Genomic DNA, 25,374 nt, shown 5'->3' with positions numbered 1-25,374 from the left:
GAAGTTTTCATTCCCGATCGGCCCCTTGGCCGCCGCCTCCCTCTGAAGCCACGCTGCCCCGGGTCTCGAGGCGGGGTCCCCGCACGCCTCCCGCCGCCGAGGCGAGGCAGCCCGGCCCGGCCCGGCCCGGAGCGGCGTGCGCGGCGCTGCGCAGCGGCGGCCGCCCGCGGAGCCTCCCCCCGGGGCGGCGGCGGCCGACGGCGCGGAAGGAAGGAGGACGGGACTAATTTACCTACGGAGTCAATCTCCAGGAGGCGCTGCAAGTCGCGGATGCTGTGGATCTCGCTGTGCGCCAGCCGCTCGATCAGCTCCTGCGGGATCTCGGCCTCCTTCAAAGACACACACACCGCGGGTCACCGCGCAGCCCCGCGCAGCGCCTCCCCTGCGCCCCTGCAGCAGCGCCGGGGGTTCAGCGCGGCGGGGTTGGGGGTTTACGGAGGGGGCAGGGTGTTTGCTGGACGTGTTTGGACGAAGCGGGAGAAAAATACGCACACACGCGCGCTCACCCCTCACCCCCCCCCCCCCCCCGCCCCAGCTCCACCGGGCGCTGGAGCGCTCCCGCCGCCCGCGCTGCCTGCGCGCCCGCGGGGGCTGCGCGCCGCCCGCTGAACTGCGCCACGGCTCGCCGGGGCGGGCAGCGCCGCCCGGCTCCGGCCTGACGGAGCCTGTGCCCGGCCGAGCCGCGCCCCCCGCCCCGCTCGACGGCCGGACCCCCCGCCGGCAGCCCGCCGCTGAAGTTCGCCCGAGCGGGCGCGGGCTCCCCCCGGCCCCGGGGGGAGGAGGAGGAGAGCCGCGTCCCACGGGGCCACCAGCATCCTACCAGCGCCCACGTCGCGGACCCCGGTGCCAAGCAGACCCGGTCCCGGGAAAAGTTGGAGTGGCCGTGCAGCGCCGAGCACCGCGCTCGCCCCGGCCGGGGCCACCTGTAGCCACCCCAAGAGGCGGCTCCGCGCCCCGCTCCGTCCCCCAGCAGCCGTGTGCGGGGGGGCTGGCTCCCCACCCTCGCCCGCTCCGCGCCGGGGATCGTCAAAAAAACCGCCGAGGGGTGCTGGGGTTTGCGGGGGGGAAGGGGGAGAATATTCAACCAACTTCTGCCCGCGGCACTAACGGGGCCCGCGGCCGGCGGTGTGCAGCGCCGTGCGCCGCGGGGGCGGCCGCTGCCAGGCGGCTCCGCGCACCGCTCTGCCTGCGCACAGCCGCAGCCCGTTTGCACCCGCGGGGCCTGAGTATATATATACATAATATACATTATATATATATATATATATATATGTAATTTTGAAGGGCAGCCAGCAGCCCCGGGGCGGAACGCACGGTCATTCCCCTTCGCCTCTGGCACGCATGAAATGGCAACTTGCTTTCTGCCTCGGCCGCGCAGGGGCTGGGGCAGGGCGAGCGCGGCCGGGGCGCGGAGATGCCCGCGGAGATGCCCGCGGAGCCCAGGTGGGCAGCCCGCTCGCCCCGACCGCCGGCTGCGGCGTCCCCCGGGCACCCAGGAGGCTGGAAGCCGCTCGCACCTACCTCGGAGAAGGTGAAGGACAGGTAGCCACAACCTATCAGCAAAACGCAAGCCCAGGTCCTCATCGCGGGCTAGTGCACTTTAGACACGGAGGGAAGGCAACGCTGATGGAGAGGAGCTGCAGGCCGGCTCCTGCCGCGCAGAAATTCAGTACCATCCCTCAGGGGAAAGGCAGCGGGGTGGCTCGGGGGTCCTCTGCATCCAGGGTGGGTCGGGGCTGCCTCGGGGCGGCGGTGGTTTAATTACGGCGCTGCCGCTGTTTGTATGTTCCCCTCGCTACGGGAGCGTGGCTGCTCTCCTTTCTGCTGCTCTCGCTCGCTCCTCTTGGCTCTTAGGACTAGACCAGCCGGTACTTCTGCATATTTGCTTAGATCAGACCAAAGTGAAACCCAAGGAGTCGATCCGGAGCGCAGCCGAAACGCCCATCACCTGTCTGGGGCGGCTGGCCCCCCTCACGGCGGGCGGCGCTGGGGCCCGCCTCCCCCCGCCGCCGCGGCCTCCCGCTCCGCGCCGGGACTCAGGGATTTCGCTATTTGCCGGCTTCTCCCCCACCCCGCTGTGCTTGCCCTCCACCCTCTCCCCCTTTCGCAAAAAAAAAAAAAAAAAAAAAAAAAAAAAAAATTCTTTATTGATAGGGATCGAAATGTTTCTCTTGCTGAGAATAGTCCCGCTTACCCTCCCCGGCTGCGGTGAGGTTAAAAATAATAATTAATTAGGAATAATAGCAGTGATAAATCGGAGCAATATTGCAAGATCTCGCGGGCTGCCTTGGTGCAGTTCCTTCTCCACTTTGCACGGGAGAAAAAAAAAGAGAGCAGCAGAAGGAGGAGGAGGAAGGGGAAAAAAAAAAAAAAAATATATATATATATATATGCAAGAAGGTTTAAATCCCAAGGGGATCGGAGACGAACTGCAACTCCTGGCGGAGGGAGGACTCCCGGGCTCGCTCCGAAGCGGTGGCCTGTCTGGAGCGTGGCTGGGCGAGGAGCAGCATATACCGCTCCCCTCCCTGCCATGCGCCTCCCCCGTCCCTCCTCCCGGTACTCCCGGCACCAAACCCACAAACAACAAGTAGTGGGGGTGCCGCCAGCTGCAGCCCCTGCTCGCAGGGCGAGAGGGGCTCTGCCCACATGTAAGGAAGAAGGGGGAAAAAAAAAAAAAAAAAAAAGGAGCCGGAGGAGGGCAGGGGGGCCGGGGCGGGAGCGGGGCAGCGGGGCCGCCACCCCGGCCCTCTGCGGCACTGGGGCGGGGGAGGGCTGGGAGCTGCTGCGCAACAGCCGCCGTGTAACCTCCCGGGATCCACCTTGTGCCCCTGGCTTTTATGTAAGGCGGAACAGATCGCCATGACCACGGAGGCCTGGGTTGTTTTTTTTTTTAAATCGCTGTTGTTATTTATTTTGGGGGGGGGGGGCGGGAGGGGGGGAAGCTTGTCTTTTGCAGAAGGGGAGGGGCAGAGCGGCGGTGGGTTGTGTTGTGGGGATTTTTTTTAACGTAGGTTCTTCGCTGCTGTTGCAGCGCAGCCGTCATTGCAAAGGAGAACCCCCTCCCTTAAGAGATACAAAAGCAACACACACCCCCCCGCCCCCCGAAAAGAAAGAAAAAGCAGCTGGGGGAAGGGTGGCGGTGCAGGCGGGGGGCAGTGGGCGCCCTCCGCCCTGCGGCACCTGGCTGCGGCATGAGCGGGCGCGGGGCTCCCCACCGCGGCCGCGGAGACGCGGCGCCCCGGGGCTCCGCCGCACCGGCCGCGACCCCCCGTCCCCCGCCGGCAGCCCGCGGAGCATCGGTGCCGGAGCCGGGCGGGGGCAGCTCAGCTCGCTCTGCCTTCGCATCCTCCGCCCCGGCGCCCCGGCGAGAAAATGCCCCCTTCTCCCGGCGTGGATTGGCACAAGGTGCCTGCTGCACCCTGACATCTCCCTGAACTCATTGTGATTTAAATAACAGCCCTTTCTCATCTAAACAAAGCATCTTAATAGCAGATGCAAAGAATTCAGCTCATCTGAAAATCCAATAGCATTTAAGTGGATTAACTGCAATAACACAACTGAGGAGTGATACTATCCTTCATGGAAGACAATAGACTGTAAATGCACAGCCAGGGAGACTTATCCTTTCATCTCTGAATTTCCTTCAGCATTTCAAAAGCGAATGCTTTCTAGAAGCCCTGAAGGGGTTTGCACGCTACTGGCTTGGACATGCTTCTAGGAAACAACCTGTGCTTTAATGGGCACTTTGCAATTGCATAGAAGTTCCCACCAAAACAGAAGTGGCCTTTCAAGTACGTTTAATTCTCTCTCATGATGTCATGTAGACTTACAGGGTGGTCTCCAGGACCACAAGGGGAAAAAGAAAAAAAAAAAAAAAAAAAAGTGGGGGTTGAAAAGAGAGAAAAGGAAAAGAGATGTAAAAGATTTGGAAGCACTTTAAAAAGGAGAATCCTTTTTTTTTTTTTTTTTTTTTTGTAAAGACAGAAAATGCTGAGCCAGTGTGGAGCCGTTCTCAAATGCCTCCTGATATAAAAAAATATGATCTGAGTGCCACACTGCAGCAGACCCATCCACACAGGCTGTGCTGGCAAGCAGCAGGGCAAGCAGGAGGCAGAGCAGGGCAAGTCATTCTGGGAGTTGCCATCACTTTCTTCCACGGAGGTTGACATCGCAGAAGTAAAAAGTGATGACTTGAGTTTAAAAAAAAAAAAAAAGTCTCATCTGCACTTATCATTTGATGGGGTTAAGAAACAATTCTTACGGTCTGTGTTGTCATAGTAATAAAAAAAAATAACTACCAAACAGTGAAATACATTCTGACAGCTGAGCACTTACTTCGCTCCTTCCTTTCTTTACTGGCTAATGTGTCTGGGATCAGAACTGCTGGGCATTTGTAGCTCTTTCAAGTGGTATTCCACTACGAAAGCCAACATAGAGATAACTCCTACTTTATCTGTTGGTAAAAAAAAAAAAACTATGCAATTCTGATTTTTCTTACATTTCCCTCATTTTATGAGAAACATACTGCATTGGCATCTTTTTTAAATCTGTCATTGTGGAGCTCAGATAAGCATCTTTCCCCGGGTCAAGTTACATTTGGAGTAGCTTTTAACATTAGACTGTTTATATGGATCATTGCAAATATTTGATAATAATGAAAAATATGTAAGATCCCAGAAGAGACCAAAGACCAGGGAAGGTAAATAAAATTCACACAGATTCTGCAAACAAATTTATACTTGGGTTGTCTGCTTACAAAACACATTTTCTCCTCATCTATTGTTTGATCTAAAAATGCCATGTGTGCCATGTAAGTCCTTACAAGCGTGCAGAGGTACATCTGTGTGAAAAACATCACTCAAGTGCATCTTTACTTCAGCATGGCACCTTCCAACAGTCCACAAGTCTATTAAACATGCGTGCACCAAACATCAGGTATCATCTTTTATGTAACACCTACAAGCCACACATGTGGAAAGAGCGACAGAGTGGTATTTATAGGTTTAAAAGAAAATCAGTACAAAGAACAGAGCACCAGAAAATTAGGTTTTGCCACTTTTCTATTTGTCTGAGAGCAGCAAGCAAGATACCGCTTGTCTAATTTAAAGCATGTACTGTTAGAAGTCCCTCAAATGCCAGGAATTATAATAGAATTATACTATGACAGAGTGTTGAGAGGGAGGATTCCCAGGGTTTGCACAGCACTTGGCATGGGGGAAGGGATGCAGAAGCTCCTTGACACAAAATGAAACTACTCGCGGCACCAGTGCTTTCTGCAGGCAGTGACGCATGAAGCCAGGGTGCCCCAAATCGGGCTTCCAGCACCAGCTACGAAGCTCATTTAAATCTCTGCTGGCTCAGCTGGTAGAAGCACAGGTCCAGCCGTGTAGCGGGACCAACACATTTCATCGAAGCATGCCAGGGCTGCGATGCAGGAGAGCGGCCTGGCCGCGGGAAGGTGGCTGGGAGAAGCGTGGTCAGGACGGGCAGCGAGGCAGGTGCTGAGGTGCTCGGGAGGGGCTGAAGCCACAGGGGGCACTGGGCTGGCTTCAAATGGGACCTGCAGCCCGTGGCAGCTATTTCAGAGGCTGAAATGTTGACGCTTGCTTGGCCCTCCTGACAAGCCTTGAAATTGCAGGAGGAATCATTTCATTGCAACCACATTGCTGCTGAGGGAGTCTTGGGAAACCTGTCTGAGTCTTTTCCAGACTTGATTTTAGTGGGGATTTTGCCTCATTGACAATCATGTGAATATTAGCAAAACAGAATGAGGGTGGGTAAGGGTTTCTCTTTGCAAGAGTGGCCTGCTTTTATTGTAGTGTCTGTATGGGGATGGCCAGAGTGGTTCAGTGTGCTCTGCGGGATACATCCTGCCACCACAGCTGAAAAAGGACCAAGAGCCGAGAGTGTCCTGGTTCCGGAGGGGGACCACAGAAATACTCTCAGCAATCCAGACCCGCACTGTTCAGTGTCAGCGCCACACAATACAATATGGAGGATGAAAGTTCAGAACATAAAATATCCAGAAAGCTAGACAGGGAGTTCACCCACTTTGGGCGGTTTCCCTCTGGTTTTGAACATTTCTGTGGCCTGTCACTTCAGAGGGCACGTGGCCATGGTTGGGGAAGGCCATCTTCCCGCTCTGCAGCTCGGTTGCAGCCTGCCTACAGAAACAGGCACAAAGCTGCTGCAGGTGTGGGTGAAGCACAGGCAATGGATTGCAAATGCAGAAGGTGCTGATGGCAGGCAATCCATTCCCATTCCTGAAGTTTGGCCCATAAAGAGCAACAAAAAAAGCTGCAAGGAGAACAAGCAAGACAGTTATTCTCCCAGCTGGTACACCTACAAACATTACTGCCTCCTCTTCCAGCTCTTTCTTTTGGATCCTTGCACTGGCTCCATCCTTCTGGCTGAGCTTTGTTTTCTTTGAAACTTTTATTGGTGCAGCTTTCCAGATGTTTGTATGGTTGATAATTTTCTTAAATGGTCAGAAGATGCAAATCTGCTACAAGGTTTCAGCTAAGTGGAGTGATCAAAAGGGGCTCGGAAAAGTTTTATGATGTCCCTGCCCCTGAACACAGAGGGTAGCCATGGCCCACACCACCTACACGGGTTGACACTTAAAGCCACAATATTTTTGGAGATGCTTTACCCTCCTGTGAATGGGGCGGGATCCCACTCGAGCTGATCCTCCCCCCAAAACTGCCCCTTTGACTTCAGTGGGGGTTAGACCCAACTCTCGCTGGAGAAATGGTTTGGTTTAATAGCAAAGACAGTTAGTAATGCTCTTGTTAACGTGCTCTTCTCTCCCCCCCTGCCCAGCTCCTTCTTACCAGGAGGTTCAGCAGCACAGCCCAAAGTGAGGGGCTGTTTGACCTTCCCTACTGCAGGAGCCACTGCTGAGTGACACGCAGTTCACCTTCAGGGCTGGAGTACGAACTGGCAGCCCTGCCAGCCTGGTTAGCAAGATACCATGTTTAGGCATTAAACGAGGACACTTGCATACCAGCACAGGCCGCTATTTTAGTGGGTATATGATGTTGCTCCCTGCTCTCCACCCTTATGGGACAACAGAGCCGCTGTGAGTGCAGGATATCCTCTGCCTGGTGGATAAAGCTATTAAAAATGGACTGTCTTTTGTCAGTGATACTTAGTTCATCCAGCTGAATAACTGTAGAAGTACCAGCCTAGCTTAAGGTATACTGATACGTGTTGTAAATGAAAGCAATACGCTCTGGGGTCCTGTGCGTGCTGCACTCATGTCTCCTCAGCAATGTGGGTGTAAAGCTCTTCTCCTCTGACTCAAATCAAAGCCAGTCGCAGTGATTCTGTTGAGACCATCCAGGATGTAACTCAGCCATGCTAAGTACCATAAAATTGTGATATTGTTCTTCATTGTTTGTAGCTTGGAAGCCTGTAGAGGCCTAGCTTGGAGCAGTCCATTTTATTAAGCTCCATCCAAACACAGTGAGATAGTTGTTCTTCTGAAGAATTTGTATTCTCAAAGTGCAAGCCGCCCGTTTGTGTTCTTGTATCCATGCAACCTTGTTGCTCTTACAACATTACACATTTGTCCTGTGAGATTCCCTCCCTTATAATAAAAACTCACGAGAATGATACACACATTTTCAGCTCTGCACACACCAGAGACTGCAGGATCCAGCAGTACCCAAAGGACAAAGGAGATACGAAGGCTGCTGTAGTGGAATTGCTAACTTATTTTGAACTGCAGATGTTTGTAATGGCTGTTGAGTTTCCTAATTGAATTTCTGACCTTTTTTGTCACAGAAACCCAGTTAATATAGGGGAAGGAGAAGAGCAAACAGAAGGATTGGTTTGCCTTTTTTTATTATTATTTTTTTACAGAAAGTCCAGTGTAGGGTTCTGTACATTTTTTTTTTCATTTTCTTGCATCTAGAAGTACAGCAGCCTGGTTTTCACATGGCTCAGTGGTTACACATAGTTCAAAGGACCACGCATGCAACCCCCAGTGCAGTCAGGGTCTCTCCAGTGAGCCACACTAACGAAATCCCCCAAAGCTAATCCTCTCCGAGCGCTTCCATCCTTCGAGGCACGCTGTTACGCACAGACCCACTGGTGGTGGTGGCCAGACCAGAGCCCACAACCCACATTGTGTCTTCTGTTCCTCAGCAGAAATTCCCAGTGCTTTCCAGCTGCTTATTCTCAATACTTTGTACTTACACAATTTTTTACTAAAAGCTGATAAAACCCCTCTATAACCGCAAGGCACATCAGTAATCAGAAATGCAGAGAGGACATAGTGAAGCTATGTAATGAACCTGCCATGTGACTGCGGCCAAGTTGCAGATGAGAAGCTGGGAGTAACCACTTCCAAAGTTCTTTTTTTCTCAGCCACACACCATGGCAGGACAAGTTTTAGCATTTCCCTGCTACATTCCAGGTCCAATGGACCTCCTAGAAGCACACAGTGGTCACATCGTTTGGCTGTGTCACATGTAGATATCTTAGCTCAGCCTGTCACCTGCTAGCCACCATGGCGTGTTCACTAGGACCATGGTCTTGCCTGGGATCTGCTGTTGGGCTACAAAGGGGACACATACCCCCATTTACACCAGAAATTAATTTCTTGGTTCTTGCAAAAAGTGAAGTGCAGAACTATCTTTTCCATCCTATTGAATGTAGCACTTGTTTACCTTTCAGCAGTGATTTGTGATGCTGTACCCATCAGTCTGGATAGAGAACTCCTTCTTTCTTGGAAATTGGTGAGAAATACAATGTTAAACCGGAGCACAGGCAATGGCCCTTTAAGCATTGTCTGTTTAACTGTAGCACGATCTCTCCTGCACTCGAGTGCTTTCCATAAACAGCAAGTCATCCTGGAAGGGGAGGGAGAGGATGATAAATAATCCTGTTATTCATGCGACTGCGTTCTTTCATGAAACTGGGAAAAGGCAAAATAAAGTGGCGACTGCAAGACTGAGAACTAAATGCAAGTGGGTTGTGCTGCTGCAGTTATTTTGGTCTAGAAGAAAATCTGAAAAGAGAAAGGTGAGCAGAAAAGGCTTAAAATGCCAAGAAGAAAGCCAAGAGACAGGGTATAAAAGAACAGCTTTCTCTGCATCCCTGCTTTGTGTCTCGGCTAACTGCTAGGGCTGGCTGTAGCTCTGCTGCCCACCACCTGCTCCCATGGTGTGGCTACCTGTGCACGCACCTTGCAGAGGGGTGGGAAGGAGAAGACACCAGAGCTCCATCAGGGACATGAGCTGGGCAAGGAGAGAGGCAAGAGCAGGCAAACCCTGGGAAAGAAATCCCATGGAGCAATGGGGAAGCAGAGAAGAAACCTGTTTGCTGAGGGTCCTAGCAAATGAGCTCTACCTAGTTTTCCTGGGACAGTCTGTGGTGTTCCCTCCATCACGCTTTGCCCTGGTGCCAGAGGTGCCTCCCCAGCTTGTGGTGGAGGCGTCGGTGCCCACGCTGCAGCCGCTCCAGTTCTCTATCTGCCCTCCCCATGCATCCCGCCAGGCCCCGCGCTGGGACAGCTGAGGCCCAGGCATCCGTCCCGTTCGGTCGCCTCTGCTCGCAGGCAGCCTCCCGCAGAGAGCCCGGGCAGACAGCTGTGGGGTAACAGCTTAAACCACTGCAGCTGTTTGCATGTGAGTCAGAGTCCTCCATCCCTGGGATGCTCCTGGAAGCAGCCTGGCCCCATACTGCTGCCAGATTGCCCAGTACCAGCCCGGTCTTCAGCTTGTAAGAGCATCTTATGCCAGGAGAGTGTGTCGGCCCGTCTAAGACTTCAGTAACGACACACATCTGTTTCAGTGGTGTGGCATCAGGGATTAGGAAAAGGCAGCCACATTGTTATAATCTTCCAAAAGTGCCTCTTCCCCATGGAACTTCATGGCATCAGTGCAATTCCTTCAGGCTTATAAAAGCTTAAGCCATTGTAAACAAGGCAGCCTTGGAGCCTAGGTACTGTAGAGAGAGAATTCCTCTCCATGTCCTAGATATTTCAGATGGGAAAAAAAAAATAGAAAAAGAAGAACATTTAAGACGTCAGCTTTTCTGCTAGTGTAGATGGGACCAGCTCCATCTAACTTCAGTCCGGTGTTTCTGTCATACCGTCACTGTATGAAGCTCCTCTTAAGGCAAATGGGAATTACACATGGTGTGATGAGAAAGCAACAGATACCTTTGTAAATACTGCACAATCACATGAGCCACATGTATCTTTCCTGAGACACCCTGCCAAACTAGCAGGTGTTTTCTACATCAGGCCTTATATTAACACACTCCTGCGTATGTCTGGCTGCATCTGCTGCATTAACGATCGTTCAGTGCATAATGGCTGAGTTGGTTTGTGAAGTTAAATACCATGGGCAACAGCCCAGCCACAATGCATACAAATGTTAAACTGCTTCTGTTTGAATCACAGGGTTTATTACCGGCGGCTCCTTCACTATGACTTTTTCTTTCTTCCTCTCAATGCATTTTTTCCTTGTTTCTGCCCATCCTTTCCCCAGTTTGTGGTTTCCAGATTGCCTCCATCTCTTTATTTTCTCCATCTTTTGCCATAGCTTTCCGGTCTCATTTCAGTTGCTGTGGATGCCAGAGAAGATGAAAGCTGCAGCCAGCCAGCCCCAACTGTCCAACACACTCTGACAGCTCCGGAGCGATGGGATGCTTCTCCAGCCAGTGCATGTCTGGAGCCCAGGGGTAGTGCTGTGAGGGCTGCTGCTTGGGGATGCCACCATTTCAACTCTGGATGCTCTTAGTGGCTGCTGTGGAAATGAAAAAGGGCAGATCAGGGACTGATGCTGTTTGAGTGCCTGCTCCACTTCTACTCTGAATGCAAACAAGCTTAACCGATGGATCTGTGTCCAAGTCCAAAGCCACTGGGGAAAAATCTGCGCCCTTAGCAACACCCAGTGTAAAATCCTACTTTTAGAGAAGTCGGTGGTAAAAGTCTTTGGGGATTAGTCTTCCACTGTAATTATCAGTGACTTTAAAAATATTCTGTGGCCAGGCATGAAAACCATTCAGAAACAAGGAAGGACCAAACCTGAAGCTATCATAGACTTCTACCAAAAAACCCCACCTGTCTTTGTAGGGCTGATACTGAAGTTAGGTAGAAATTCCCAAGGGCATCAAAGAGGTGTGCACGGTCAACTCCCATTGAAATGGGATTTGAGGGCATTACTTATTACAAGGATTTGAAAACTATTTTTCTATCCTACTTTGTTTACAATTAAGATGCCAAATTCAAACATCCAGCACTAACATGGTGTCTGTTTCCATTGCTCATGCTTTTAGTCTTGTAGTTGTTGTCATAGTCCTTCATGGAGGTCTCACCTTTGGTCCCGGGCTCTCTTGGCCTAAGGTTTAGTTTTTTGCAGTACTTCCATGGCGTATGCACATACACAAAGCGCAACAGCTGGTGGATCTCTTATTCATGGCTTAATCACTTCCCTCCGGAGGTGTGCGGTGTGATGTGTGGTCTTACTCAACCTTGGCTTTCTGAGGGATGCAAGGGCAGGGTCAAACACAGCCCAGATTCAGCCCAGCACTTAAGACCATGACTAACCCAGAGCATGGAGTGTTATCTTGATGTCATTAGGACGGACCTGCTTCTTTTCCTGGCGTTAAGCAAGCATTTAGCCTTTTGGAGTCTGCCTTACCACACCCTTCCCATCTCATGCTCATCTCGGCATCACATTGCTAGCTGCCCACTGGGTTTCCACACATCTCTGCTGACTTTCCCCAGGCTGTCCGTCTGATCTCATAACCACATCTTCTCTGGTGGTTCACCATGTGCCCCTGGTCCCACCCTCTGTAGGGGTTTGCTGTATCACTGCTACTTTCCCATCCATCTGGAATTTCCCCTGAAGGCCTTGAGCCACCTACTCCCATAAATGTCATCAGAAACCTTTCGCTGGGAGGGACTTTCTGTGTTGTGTCTTGTGTTTCTTTGCTTCATGTTTGCGTAATCCGAATTGGCTGTTGATTTTAATTTGAAACGCCATTACACCAGTACAGGGCCCCAGCATTCGCAGCACTTCAGAAAGATAAAATAGTGATAGGGAGCCAGATGGCTCAAGAGACTGGGAATCAGCGATGGAGTCTTTAATTTCTACATCACTGCTTCAAAATGCAGCTCTGATCCACAGTGATCTTCGTGGTCTCAGTCCAATTTCTAGTGTACATATGGTCATGCCGGAAAAACTTTCTCCCATAAGACACCTCCTACTTTGGCTGGGAGGCCTGAAGAGGTGTGTGGTTGTCACCTGAAACCACAGTGAAATGTCACCTGCTGCACAAGGGTGACATGGTCACAGTGGCTCTAGCAGTACTCAGATATGGTCTGTGGCAAGGGAAGTTCTAATTGCAGTGCTGCCCACCTGGCTGGCTTCTGCAGGAAAGACATTTCCTGCTCTCCCAAATTACCTTTCAAGCCATTTTAAAAATAACCTTGTTACTAAGTCTCATGAAGACTGTAACTCTGCAGTCCCAGAGGTTTGACTTTGATCCCACCTGTAGCTAATGAAAGACTCCTCGGAGGTGAGGAAGGCTTTGCCAAAGTATCAGTAGAATAAGAAACAAGTAAGAAATTTGTGTCTGGGGTGTCCCTAGGACAAAAACAGTGTGAAAACAAAATCTGGCCATGCATGCAGGAGCCAAAAGCCATACTAAACTAAGCCACAATTTCTTGCGGCATAGTCTTCCTTCCTGATGATGGTTATTTTCTAACCTATCTTTACATGAACTAGAAAGAAGCAGGTGCCAGAAAAGAGGTGACTGTGGAATGGTACTAAAGTCATTACACATGGAGCAGGAAGAAAGCAGTCCAGCCTTTCAGGTTTCATTTACTAAAGCCATAACAGTCTGATAGGACATCAGACCCCTTACTGGTAAAGTCTTCAAATGTATGTGAAGGCAGCAGAGCAAATGACTGTTTTTCCTTGCAAGGCTTCTTGACTTGGATGTTGTCCCTCCTCAGCCCATGTTCACTCAGCTGCTCTCTCCCGGGTTCCCCTTTCCCCCACTGGAAAGCTGCCCAGAAACTCCCTCCCCAGTTTAAGGGCCAAGACTGAAACAGCCGAGTCAGGCTTGTTATTTAGGTCTCTGCCCCGCCTCGCCTCCCCGTGCAGGTCCATCTCGTGCCTTCATCCTTGTTTTGGCTGGATACGCTCCCCACACCCCTCGATGCTCCTGGCTGTTAGATGCACACAGCCAGCCAACGCGTTGCTGCTCCGCGTGCCCCCCCATAGCCAGTCCCACGCCGCGTGTCTGTAGCCCCGCGTCGGCTCTGGGGATCTGCTTTGTACCATCAGCAATTGTTTGGTTTATATTCGCGTATCGGACTGTGACCCTGAACTGGCTTCTCCCTTTAAATTCCTTCCACTTGGCTCTGCCCACACTGTCCACAAAGCCTCTCAAAGAAATGCAGCTTGAAAAAAAAAAAAATCTAAGAAGAAAAACCCCTTCACAACAAAATGTCCTTCTCTCTCCCAGCAGCTCTGCTTGGGTGCGGTTTTCCCAACACTCCCCCACAACCGAGGCGCAGGGTCTGTTCAGCACTGCTCTCCCCGGCACTGCAGGCGATAGGGTCACCCCGCAGCTGGGCACAAAGCACCCGCAAACTCTCCCCGTCTGCGGGGATTGTCCCAGCTTGCAAGGGGCCGGATGCCTTCCCGGAGTCACCGCATTGCTACAAAAATGTGCTTTTGCCCAGCTTTTATCCCAAGACCCATATCGCCCTTTCAGCTTCTGCCGTTAAGCTGTGTAATGTCTCGTGCTGAGCTCACAAGCAGGGTCGTGTGGCCCACGAGTCTTCTCCTCCACGGTGAAGAGCCCATGAAAACCCCTCGCTGTCTCATTCACTCCCTTATATATATATAGGATCGTCCCCATGAAGTGGCAGCTCCACACATGTGCTGGTGGGCGGATAGCTGTGCATTTGCCCTCATGATTTCATGCCAAAAACATTTGCAAGTTCAGCTCATCGCTCGATTTCCCTCTCTCTCATTCTCCCTTTCGCAGTTACTCACTGAGTCTAACGAAGGCGACCTGCCTTCATCCCCCTCAGCAGGCCATATGCTCTCAGGCTTGGGTTTCTGCTTCCATCCCTACTGCTTTATCATTCCCTTGTCCTGCCCCAAGTTCTTAAAGATTTTATTAAAGACTTTCAGTAAGATCAAAATAAATTATGTCATATGCACTGCTGTTATGAAGCCTTCCCTTTCACCTCTATTTTCAGCAGCTATTTTGAGATGATTAATAATTTACACCAAGGCTTGGCACAACAATGGTTAAAGGGACGAAGCTGATCTGGTACAGGAGCCTTCTGGACAGAAGCAGTTTTCTTAGGTCTTATAAGTGCTATTTTTTCTTTAGGAAAGGAGTAGGTTTTTTTTTTTAAGTGTTGTGAGAACAGGAATGTTTCTTTTTTAGCCAATTCCACATACTTTTTGTTATAGGAGAAGATGTGGTCTGAGGGTTTTAGCAGAGGCTAAAACAGGGGAGAACTGGATCTATTTTGGTGGTGTATCAAATGAATAGGAAATAATTGAAAATGCTGCATTAAAAAATGAGTTTAGCAGCAGCTCCAGGCAAACCCTGTTCTGCAGACAGCCCTCCCCTTACCTGTGCAGCACCCAACAGACCAGGCCACTGGGTGCAGAGGTGCCGATTTGATCCATTTCCACACCTTGGCCAAAATACATTCCTTTAATCATGCCCTCCTGGGAACGGAGGTTTGGTGTGTAATTGTTTTGCTGTTGGTAAAATGAAACATTTTGGCTCCCAGAGGTTGTTGCAAGGCTGTTTTCAGGGTGGTGGACAGACAGGTCTTGCCTGGGGCTCCGCTGAGATGCTCTCACACAATCTGGTTAACGGGCAGCGTGTGCTTTGCTCAGACCGAAGCACATGGAATAAGCCTTGCTCCCAGGGTGCCGGTGACAGCAGTGCACCAGCAGCCTTCTGCCTTGTAGGGACTATTTCTTTTTTCCCCACCTGCTGCTTGGGCTGAAATCAGAGCTCAGATTCATCCATTCCCATCTCAGCACCCTGTCTCCATCACACCCTACTCAGTGGAAAGGTGATGGTGGTTTTTTGGACCCCACATGACACACACATCCCCTGCTAAGGACACACACCAGTCCTATCACTTCAGATACACGTCCAGGTCTGCCAACAGCCTCATCCGTAACCACGGTGGGGAGTGAAACAGATTAAAAACCAGAGGCCAGAATTTTTTTAAGGTTAATCTGCTAATGCCAAAGGATCATATTTGGCAGCAACATAAGGAGAGTTCTCATCAGTTTATAATCCTGCTTTTCTTCCCTTTAACAATCTAATTTTGTACATCACTGTGTGGAATCCCGATGCAGATCTCCCCCAGTTAACACCACCCTAGTTGTGCCCTATGGAAATCTCTCTGCTGCCTGTGGGAGCTGGAGAGATGTGGGTGCCGTGCAGGTGTAGAGACTATCTGGAGGGGTTTCAGAGAGTAACAGGAAGCTCAGGGTCCCAAGAAGTGCTGCTGGAGACAAGTGCAGAGCTTTTCATGAGCAGTTTTGAAGAAAATTACTTTTCATGTTTGTATCTCACTTTGCACTTTGGTGCCGGGGTCAGTTGTAGCTATTGGGAAATGAAATATTTTGATTGTCACAGAGGAGAAACAATTTTTCCTGAAAACTTTCACACCAAATGGAAAATTTCTGACAAACTATTCTGCTAGAACAACCTTTTGTACTGCAGAACAAACTGTGATGAACATTTTTTCTACCAGGTTTTTCTTCTGACATTATGAATCCTGATAGGGGATTAGCTAACATGGCTTGTTATCAGTGTATGCAGCATCAGAGAGGAAGACTTGAAGCTATGTGAGATCTTGAAAACAACCATCCGATGCCAATAAGCAATTTGAGATGTTGGTAGAACTGAAAAGCAGGAACCGTGGGCTAAAGTCAGTGCTGATGTTACTCCTAGCCGTGGGTGAAGTTGCCCCAGGGCTGAATTTGCCTCAAGAGAGTCAAGCCAGGGAGCATCTTAACTCCTAAGAAACTCAGAGTGAATAAATTACGAGGATTAATTGGTAAGGTCAGCAATGACATCGTGAGTCCATTGCAGAGGAAACAGGATGCATTTCTAAAGGGCTAAGAATGGCCCCTTTGCTAGATTTATGGGGCTAAGGTGATGAGAGGGAGGTCAGATAACCTTTCAAATGACCAAGGCAGACCAAATATGCTTTGCTATCGTCCGCTTGCTTTGCAATGTCCGTGTGTCGTGTTTAGAAAACAAGGCCCTGTCTGTCCCTGCTGAAACAGAAGCAACAAAATAACACTGCTTGTTAGGGAAATGCCAAAACAGAAAAAAGATAATTGAAACATTCAGGCTGGCAGTAAATGGGGATAAAGGCAATAAATCTTTAAAGCACGCTGCTTATCTCAGGCAGGAGCTGCTGGCGCTGCTCTCTGGCCAGCATTCTGCCAGCCCGGGGAGGCTTCTTTGGTGCCCAGTTATCTGGAGTGTCAGCCTTCAGCCAAGGCCACCGGCTTGCAATAGAAAAGGGATGCTGAATCAGAAAAGATACGTGTCCCTCCTGCCACAGCTGTTTTCTCTCCTAATCAGAGATGCTCTGCCTGGGGAAACGGCTGCAGGTGAAGTGGTGTTTATGAACTAACGCCGCAGGCACATGGCCAGCAAACCCCTGCTAAGCAGGAGGCAGAGAGGGGTGGCTTCACTGGGGAAGGACACACGGCCCCTTACAGAGCTGCTCCAAGGCTGTGTAGCACAGTCCTGGAGCTGCCACATCACCCCGAGGGCTTGGTGGGCTGGAGGCTGCCACTGCGGTACTTGCAGCCTTCTACACCATTGCGAGGGCTTTCTTGATGCCTGCACAAGCCACTGATCCCTGGCGACTCTCAATTTATTTTAACATGAATAATCTCGGAGTAAGTTGTCAAGGAACCCCCATAATTCAGTTACAAATCTGCAAATTTGATATAAAAGAAGACACAAATTTTCCTTCCGGATTTATGCATAGTTGAAACACGAGCAATAGAGGGGGAAAGCCTGCAAACAAAAATAGTATCCTAGAGTCTTATGCTTATTACATGGCAACAAAGGTATGTGATGCTGCAAAGCTCTTGGCTCATGGCCTCGCCCTGCTCTCACACAAGTCCTGGAGAAGTTATGAAAAGTCCAGTAGAAACCCGTGAGTTCTGATGAGGAGTATCCCTGCTTCCCACCTTCCCTGCCCTCGTGACAGGAGTCAGCAGAGAGATGTGCTGCAAGGCAACTGGCTGATAGTGACCACTTCATTGCTGCCCAACATTGCACTCCATGGCTTTGCTCACCCAATTTTCCATGCTCAGTGTCCGCTCTCCTGTTGCAGTGCTAAGGTTGGTCTGTGAGTGATTTTTCAGGGGGCAGCCTGTGCAGCGGCGAGGCCCAGCCTCAGCCAGCCAGCCAGGGTCACCTGGTGGGACATGGGATCCAGGGAGCACATCAAAGCTGGAGGACTGCAATTCTTCTCTGAAGAGCAGCTCCCCTTTGAGATTTTTCAGAGGCCACCCTCTGCCCTTTTTCTGGCTTTGATGTTCTTCAGATGGAGATGGGATTTCAAAATGCTTGACTATAGGGAAAAAAAATATACTAGAGAATGCTATTTCTCCGACCGCTTCTTTGCCCCGTCTGCTCAAGGGCTTGATCTTACAAGTACTACTGAGACAAAACTGCAGTCAGTGGGAGATAGATGTTTTCCGAGGCAGCTCCAAGGTGGGCAGTAAGCACAGAGCAATCAGGTCCCGTCTGTGTTGCTTTGGGCTTGTCAAGCAGCAGCCAGAGACTCTCCAGAGAGAGCTGCTTTTTCTAAGGTGCCAGTATAGCTCCTTACACAGAGCACGTCAGTTTGAGGTCTCGAGGCATCATTGTAAGACCCCAGCTTGCTATGGAAATGTTGATCTGGTAAGGATTACTTCTCTTCTGCAAAGCACAGTCCTTTCTTTTTCTCTGCTGTAGTAATTTTTTCTGCAATTATAACTCACCACTAAACAGCTTAAACTGCAGGCACTAATACAACACAGGCAGCAGCCTCCCTCTACCTTCAGTGGACAGCTTGTATCAGATGGCACCCGGATGGTTTCAGCATGAATCACTCACTGCCTCTGTAACCAACATTCCCATAACCTAAATCTATCAAAAAGAACATAAACCACATCAGAAGCCAGTTCTCAGATACTCATTTGCTAAGACTTTGGAAATCTCTTATATTAAACAGATCATCTCTTTATAGGAGTATGAAGCTGCCCTAATTATACAAAGGGTGGAAAGGGATGATCTTCTATCTGGGACAGCTGTTTAACTTTTTCTGGCTTCCTAAAAAGCCATTGTCTTGTAAACTGAGCATTCCTCCGCTAGCCTGGTAGACACAACATTCCCCACGTCCCAGCCGAGCGCCGTGCAAGGCGGGCTCTGCTCTCTGCGGAGCAGCGGTCCTGAGCCGGCCAGCCTGGAGAGCCCCGGCGGGGTCAGAGGCACGGGCAGGCTGGTGCTGGCTGCCCCTCAGACACCCCATGTGGAGCACTACCTGCTGCCAGACACGGGCCTGCGCTGGCTTGGGTGTGTGGTCCCTCAGCAGTGGCCTCTGGCCGGTTGTGTTTTGGAAGGATGCACCTTGCTCCAAGCACCTGCTGCGCATCAACCCCGTGTGCCCCGCTGCCGGTGCACTCCCACGCCGGCCCTCGGGGGCTGCACGCTGGGATTCAGCTCCAGGCAATGTGGCTTAGCAAGAGATGTTGGTCTTCAACTTTTTGATTCCCTCCTTTGCCAAGCTGTGCAGCGATTCCCACCTCTCACCTCCCCAGTGACACTTTAAATTGGGGAATCAAACCCAGGAGCTTTTACACTGCAAGACACTGGGCTTGTGGGGATCTCACTGGGGTCAGCAGCAGCCTCTGAGGTTTTGATCTGGTGGCTCTTAAGTTTTTCCATATGGCTGGAGATATGACGAAAACCCTGAATCTTCAGGAAGATGAACTGCTTCGTTACTAAAGGCTGCCGCGTTCCTTACCAGCCACCTGGGCAGCAAGCAGGGCCAGGGTCACTCACACCGACCGCCCGAGGAGGGTGACAGCTCAGGATACTAAACAACATCCATCAAATGCCCTTCACTTGCAAACCATGCTCGATTTTTTTCTGCAGCTAAAGAACCAACCGTGAGTGACAGTGAGGTGACAGCTACTAACACCAAGTTAGGTTTTACGGGGAAGATTTTAATTCCATGTTACGATAATCCCAGGCAATTTTATTCTCATGAGTGGTATTTATTCTTAGTTTCCTTCATTTGTCGGCAATAATGTATTCAGTTTCTGTTTGTGTACATGTTCTAGTACGTGCTATTGTACAGATGATGGGCCTTAAATTCACGCTTTGTTGAAGGTATATTTCTTTCAAAAGGTTTTACATTACTAAAGGTAGCAACTCACAAAATAAAACCATTGTTGCAAATATAATTTGAAGTTAATCTTCATATAATCCATAGTAAATATTTGTACGCAATACAAAAGTGGTTGGATTTGTTTACAGTTTAAAATCGTTGGAGAGAGGATTCCATATAGATTAGTTGGCTAATCTGCTGTAATCTGCTTAAAAAGAAAATGAAATGGGTTTTCTTTCACTGGATCATGTTAGCCCTATGTGTGCAGTGACTTCAGACAGGGAACGGATTCAAGCACAAAAGGGCATTTACCTTGTGGGCGCTCAGAGCATTGCTCACATTGCAGGAGAGCCATAAATTTCCTCTTCTGCCTTAAAGAATGGGACAGCTGCAGTGACTGAATTTAAACCGAGATGGGTGTCATGCTCTTCTATCCCATTTCCTCGCTGCAGCGTTTGAACTACATCGCCTGGGGATAAGCTCATCTTTGATGAGGCACCTGCAAGGTGCTTGCACAGAAGTCATCCTTTCTGAATTTATTCTGTTTTAATTCGTTCCCTCCTAAGGAGGATCTATGTGAGGTACCTCTACACTAGCATGCTCCTGAGTTAATAAGGAAAGCGTCCTGCTAGTTTTCTTGATGTCTCTAAATCTGGGGAGGAATGGGAAATTATCCTGTATTCTTTACTCACAGCCCAACTTTGATCACAAGGGAATTGGAGCTCAAGTTGGAAAAAGATTTTAGATACTCCTCATACTTCACAGAAGGTTCCTGGCTGTTGTGGGCTCCCACAGGACCCGTGTGTCTCCTCTGTGCAGGGGCTGCAAGGTTCAGGCTTGGACCTCTAACAGCCCAAAGAGTTAAGAGCAAAGCACAGGCAGCAGACTGAGAGATCCTCCTCCAAACAAACAATCAGCTTGGCTGCAAGGTTCATTTCACACATGGCTGAGACAGTGTGAACGGTGATGAAATCTTGTTTCGTGGTTGTTCACAACACACCAATATTCAGAGGTTGCAGAGGGATCCCTCTGAGCCCCTGTCCGCAGTGTGGGGGCCCTCATGCAGAGGTGACCTGGCTGAGACAACACACTAGCTGCAGTGTAGGCGAGTCCTAAATCCCTCTGCACCCTCTCGATCCAGGATATGGGCATGGGCCAGGCAGGGAGCAGCCCCACCAGGGGAGAAATGGGCTGGAACAATCCTCCCTGTGGGTATGAGGCCGCTTCACTTCCCATTTTCCCACCACACCTGGGACCAAGCAGGTGGCCATCAGCGGAGCCCGCTGACATGAAGGATGGGGTTGCCCACATCTCCCTGCTCCTCACTGGTTTTAAATCCCATCTCCTGCAGACCCCACGCTGGGCGGGCTGGGCTTCCCGGTCTGTAACCTGCTCCTCTGTCTGGGTCAGGCGGTAGCTGCAGCCCAGCTCTACTCTTGGGGGTTGAGACAGAGAACCCAGAGAACCTCCCCAGGGAAACCTTGGGGAAGGAAAAACACATCTTGCCTCATCCTGTAAACAGCAGCACGCTCAGGGCTGCAGATCCCGGCCTGGGAAGGGATCTGGCCCATCACCTGTGCTGCAAAGGCATCAGCTTTCAGTGTTGGGGCGATCACTTTTTTTTCCCCCCACCGCCTATCCCCAGTGCCGGTAGATTATTTCAGTGTGGGTCCCTCTGAATAATACATTCATCCGCAGTCCTTCCCCCACCCCGTCCTCAGCAAGGCCTTCATTAGTTGAATACAGTGGCTCAGCTCCAGCACGCACAGCTGCCGTCACTGCTGCAATTCTTTTGCCTTGAGAAAAAGCATATACAATTTAATATGCTCCTGGCACAACAGCTTTTCTGTAGCGGAGGAGGCGGGTTTGTTTATGGCTATTTTGATAGGGCAGCTTTCATCCGGACACAGGTTCTGCTGCATCTCCCCGCTCGCACAAGGGTGCCTTTGTTGGGCTGGTTCTCGTGTTCCTCGGGAACCTCTGGCCATTTCGGCACCTTCTCCTGCCCCCTGCAAGTCCAAGTTTTAAAAAGCCCTCCTTGGCTAATCCTTATTTCTCTAAAAGCTAAGACCTGGGCTAAGAGCCAGAAATGCAAGGCAATAGGAGAGGGTGTGATGCTTTACTGGATACGTGTCAAGGATATGAACCATCCTGCCATCTCATGGGAATTTGGCCCATGGTAGCATGGGCTGGATGCATCTGAGTGTCCATGCCAGTGGGAGCAGAGCTCGTGATGCTGCTGGTGGCTGTGAGCGGCGACTTACAGGCTTGCCAGGCTCAGGAGCAACTCTATTGCTTTCCCAGATACCTTTGGCCTCGCCAAGAGCCGTACAAACCGGGCGCCGGGGCATGGCTCCCTCCTCCTGATTGCAGGACTAAGACTGGGGCTTTTCCATCTCTGCAGGAGCTGGCGCTAGGAGATGCAGATTCTGCTCGGCAGCGATTCCCGCAGTCATCGTTACGCAAGTTAAACTGTGAACAGTGACGCATCTCCCCGCTCGGCGCTTCTGCAGCACGTTCAGCTCCCGGGCAGGGTGGGGTGCGGATGAGATGCACCTCCGGGCTGGAAAGTCTCAATCAAATAGTCCAGAGTCTGCAAACGTAGCCAACTACTTCTATCTGGCAAATTGCTTGAGCTGCCCCTGGATGAGAAGGAGCAATAATCTCTTGTATTTTTCAGCTGCTAAGTCTGTTCCCTGCCGTAGTGGAAATAAATGGTGGGAGGGTTTAGCCAGCACTAATTCATTGCCACGTTCGATCTGAAGTCGCTGCGACTTTGTGCTTGGCCCACAAATCCAACTGAGAAAATGAAAACGGCTCGAAATACGACTAATCATCCGATCATCGTAAACACATGGTAACGAAACAGAGTCACTCTGTAGCGCATATAAATTCCACACATGTGGAGGAATGCAAAGCAGCTATTGTACCCCCACTTTGCAGCTCCATTTCACTATTTTCCCAGTTTATCTGGAAAATACATACTGCATGGTACTGTACGTCGTATTTCACTGCTATGCACCATGATGTCTTCTGATGGAACAATTGCCATGCTTGTAGTCTAAGGGCAATACAAAAGTGCTTTCAAATAATAACAATACATTTTCTGTATAAAGAGGATAGGGAGTAGCCACTTCCCAGAAAGGCTTGATTTCCCTAGAGCCAGCAGTCTGAACATCCAGGGCGCCAGTAACAGCAGGCAGTGGCGAGAAAATCCCTACCTCATCATCAGTCTATACATCCCGTTTCCAACTGCCAGTCCTTGCAAAGAGCGGAGGCTGCTGCACCCACCAAGGGTAAGGTGAATGCACCCGGTGAGTCCTGGCAGCACGAGGCTCGATTTATCCCATCAGGGCTTGGGTGAGGGGCACTCTTTTGGCAAACCAACTCTTTCGGCTTCAAACCAAAGCTGTGAGTAGAGAGGATCTGCGTTCTCACAGCCCAGCTACCAGAGATCACGCAGCAGCGCAGCATCTGCCAATTCATTCAGTACTGCTGGCCCATGCAGCAACATGGCACGCCGCTGTTCCATGTTTGGAGACAGTTTATACTGGAATAGGAGCAGTCTTCTTGGGTAAAATGATTATTTTTTTCCTCCACGAGAGCTCACAACTTTTTTAAAGAGAACTCTGCACAGTTAAAATTGCCTAAGCACAAGAGGATGGGATGTGTGTTGCAGCTGGTCTGGGCAGCGGAGGCTCTCTGCGATAGTTTTGCAGAGAGTGACTTGAAAACAAGGATTAAAACACAGCTGGGGAGGGGCTGGAGCACTCAGAGGCGAAAAGTTACCCATGCACTTCTGAGATAGGAGTCACAGTATGCCCAGGGAGACGCTCATGTGTTGCTTTCCTTTCCCAGGCAAAGTGCGGCCTCTTTTCTAAAAGCGGAATCCAGATTTTTAGACATTAGAAGAATCACTCTGGTATTGGAGCCTGATCAAGCACAAAAAACATCCCCAGCCTTCACAAAAATACCAGATGGCTGCAGATGCCAGGTCCTTTGGCCAGGCAGCTTTTTGAAAGAAAAGGCCAGCTTGTTGTGCGAGTGCTGCATCCCAGATAAAACTCTGCTGAGCAGCAAAGACACCCTTGGAGAAGGAGGGGCACTGAAGCCAAGTCATTCCCGTAACATCGGATTTTCAAGGCTATGCATACACTCATATCCAAATATGTTCTCCTTCTCCAGAGAGAAGTAGGACCTACAGAAGTGACTCTGGCTGTGGAAACACTCTTGAGTTTCTGAGCAGTTGTGTGCATTTGAAGAAAGCAAAAATGAGCTCCAGTCAGAGTTGCCAAATCATTAGAAACAAATTAAAAAAACATGTCTGGGAATGTAAGAATAGATAATTCAGTCTCTAAATGGTGAGCTGATCTTTGAAATATCAAGTGTGAGCTTTTAGGCTGGTTAGTGCTCATTGTGTCAACGGTGCAACACCACCTACTCTCTCTTCCTACTCTGCTAACTCCATCCACCTGCAGCAGCCTTTGGGGACACTACTGCAGCTGCAGTGACCATATATTCATGTGGCACTGCCTGCCGTGAACAGCAGGCAATAGGATCTCTGGCTCTCTTTAAGGAGATCATCATGGTTTTGCCTCTGCGCGAGATAATGTTCCCTCTCTCAGCTGCTACACAGAAATGTGAGGAAACAACAAACATGATCTCTTCAATAAATGGGTCAGTGAAAGGATTTATGCACCATTTAAGACTTAAAACCAAATGCGATGCGCACTCCTTGTGCAAACCTTCACAACAGAAGAAATGTCACCCTGCGTGTGGTGACTCTGCTTCTGAAGACCACTTACTGCAAGAAAAACAAACCAGCAGCTGACGACCAAACTGGCATGCCCTGGGATTACTCTCTGCAATGGCTCTTGTTTTCCACCAACACCTGAAGAGGTAACATGGTGTCAGACTGTGTTTGCTGGAGGATCAAATGGCTCCACAACTTACAGCACCCACTGCCACAGAGCAGTGTGAATCTGACCTAAGAGAGCTTACAGGAATCTGACACACACACTAAAGCCTGGTCAGCCACACGGGCCTTGTAAAAAACCTGGAGGTACAATTAGTTTCTATTAAAAAAAAAAAAGTCTTTTCTTTTGTCTTGGGAGTCCTGAAATGGCTGCAACACAATTAAAACCAACCGAAAAAAGAATGACAATGAGAAGTGGTGAGATGCTCTTTTCTGGGGAGCGTGGGCTGGTAACGTCCTTCTGGAAGAACCTCAGAGAGAGTGGTCACTTTTGATTACTACATAATGTGAGTAATTCTCTGGAAAGACAAGTCCTTCCCGCCTGAATCATAGCAAAGGGGGGAAAAATAACACATTCCAAAAATGGAAAGCTGGACAGCCCTTGGATGCCGGGAGCCGCCTAAGATTCCTGTGCAGGGGCCACCGCAGAGAAGCTGGATGGAGTGAGTCCACCAGCACTGCACGCTGCTCTGGGGTGATGGCTCCAGCACCAGAGCCAAGCTTGGGCCACAACATACCTACTCACGGGGCCACCCAGAGCTCTGGTGGCTACTGTAGTGTGGCACCAACAACACGCTCAACTCCTCTTCCTCACCCAGAAGCCATACTCTCCAGTCCTTCAACCCCTGCATTCACCCTGATGCATGAGATACAGGTGGTTTCTTTGAGGGCTCTGCCTTCTCTGAGAAGTTTGTCCTCAGTGTGGTTCTTGGTCAGCCCGCTGCATGAACACAAGCCATGGCAGCACCACAGAACATCTCTGGCGCCAAAAAAGGCTTTGTGCTTCAGTCCCAAGGCAGCGGCACTTCTAAAAATCCATGCATGGCCAGAAGGTGAGAGGAACGGTCACGACAGATCCCCATTGTGGTTGGGGCCATGGAATTTGTCTGTGACACTGGAGGAAAAAGGAGCATCATTGGTGTTTGAGAAATAGAGAGCCTGCTCTTCCCAAAGTCTCCCTGCTGACTGTACAACA

General features: G+C 50.3%; 1 protein-coding gene across 3 annotated transcripts in view; it reads right to left on the bottom strand.

Annotated features, from left to right (window-relative positions):
• Positions 1-2,067, bottom strand: part of PDGFA (platelet derived growth factor subunit A) — a 36,518-nt gene extending 34,451 nt beyond the window's left edge. For all 3 annotated transcript variants that reach the window (XR_012634578.1, XM_074918846.1, XM_074918847.1), the window contains exons 1-2: positions 1,522-2,067; positions 233-329 (exon numbers count right to left, since the gene is read on the bottom strand). Coding sequence is in view for 2 of the 3 variants with exons in the window: in XM_074918846.1 (XP_074774947.1) it covers positions 233-329; positions 1,522-1,584 (160 nt within the window). In the remaining variant the exon portion in view is untranslated. The remainder of the gene's footprint in view (positions 1-232; positions 330-1,521) is intronic.
• Between the last annotated feature and the right edge of the window lie 23,307 nt (positions 2,068-25,374).

Source organism: Athene noctua, chromosome 15 (genome assembly GCF_965140245.1).
Source record: "Athene noctua chromosome 15, bAthNoc1.hap1.1, whole genome shotgun sequence".
NCBI classification, from domain to species: Eukaryota; Metazoa; Chordata; class Aves; order Strigiformes; family Strigidae; genus Athene; species Athene noctua.
The sequence above is the reverse complement of the archived record's forward strand: the minus strand, read 5'-3'. Positions and strand labels throughout refer to the sequence as shown.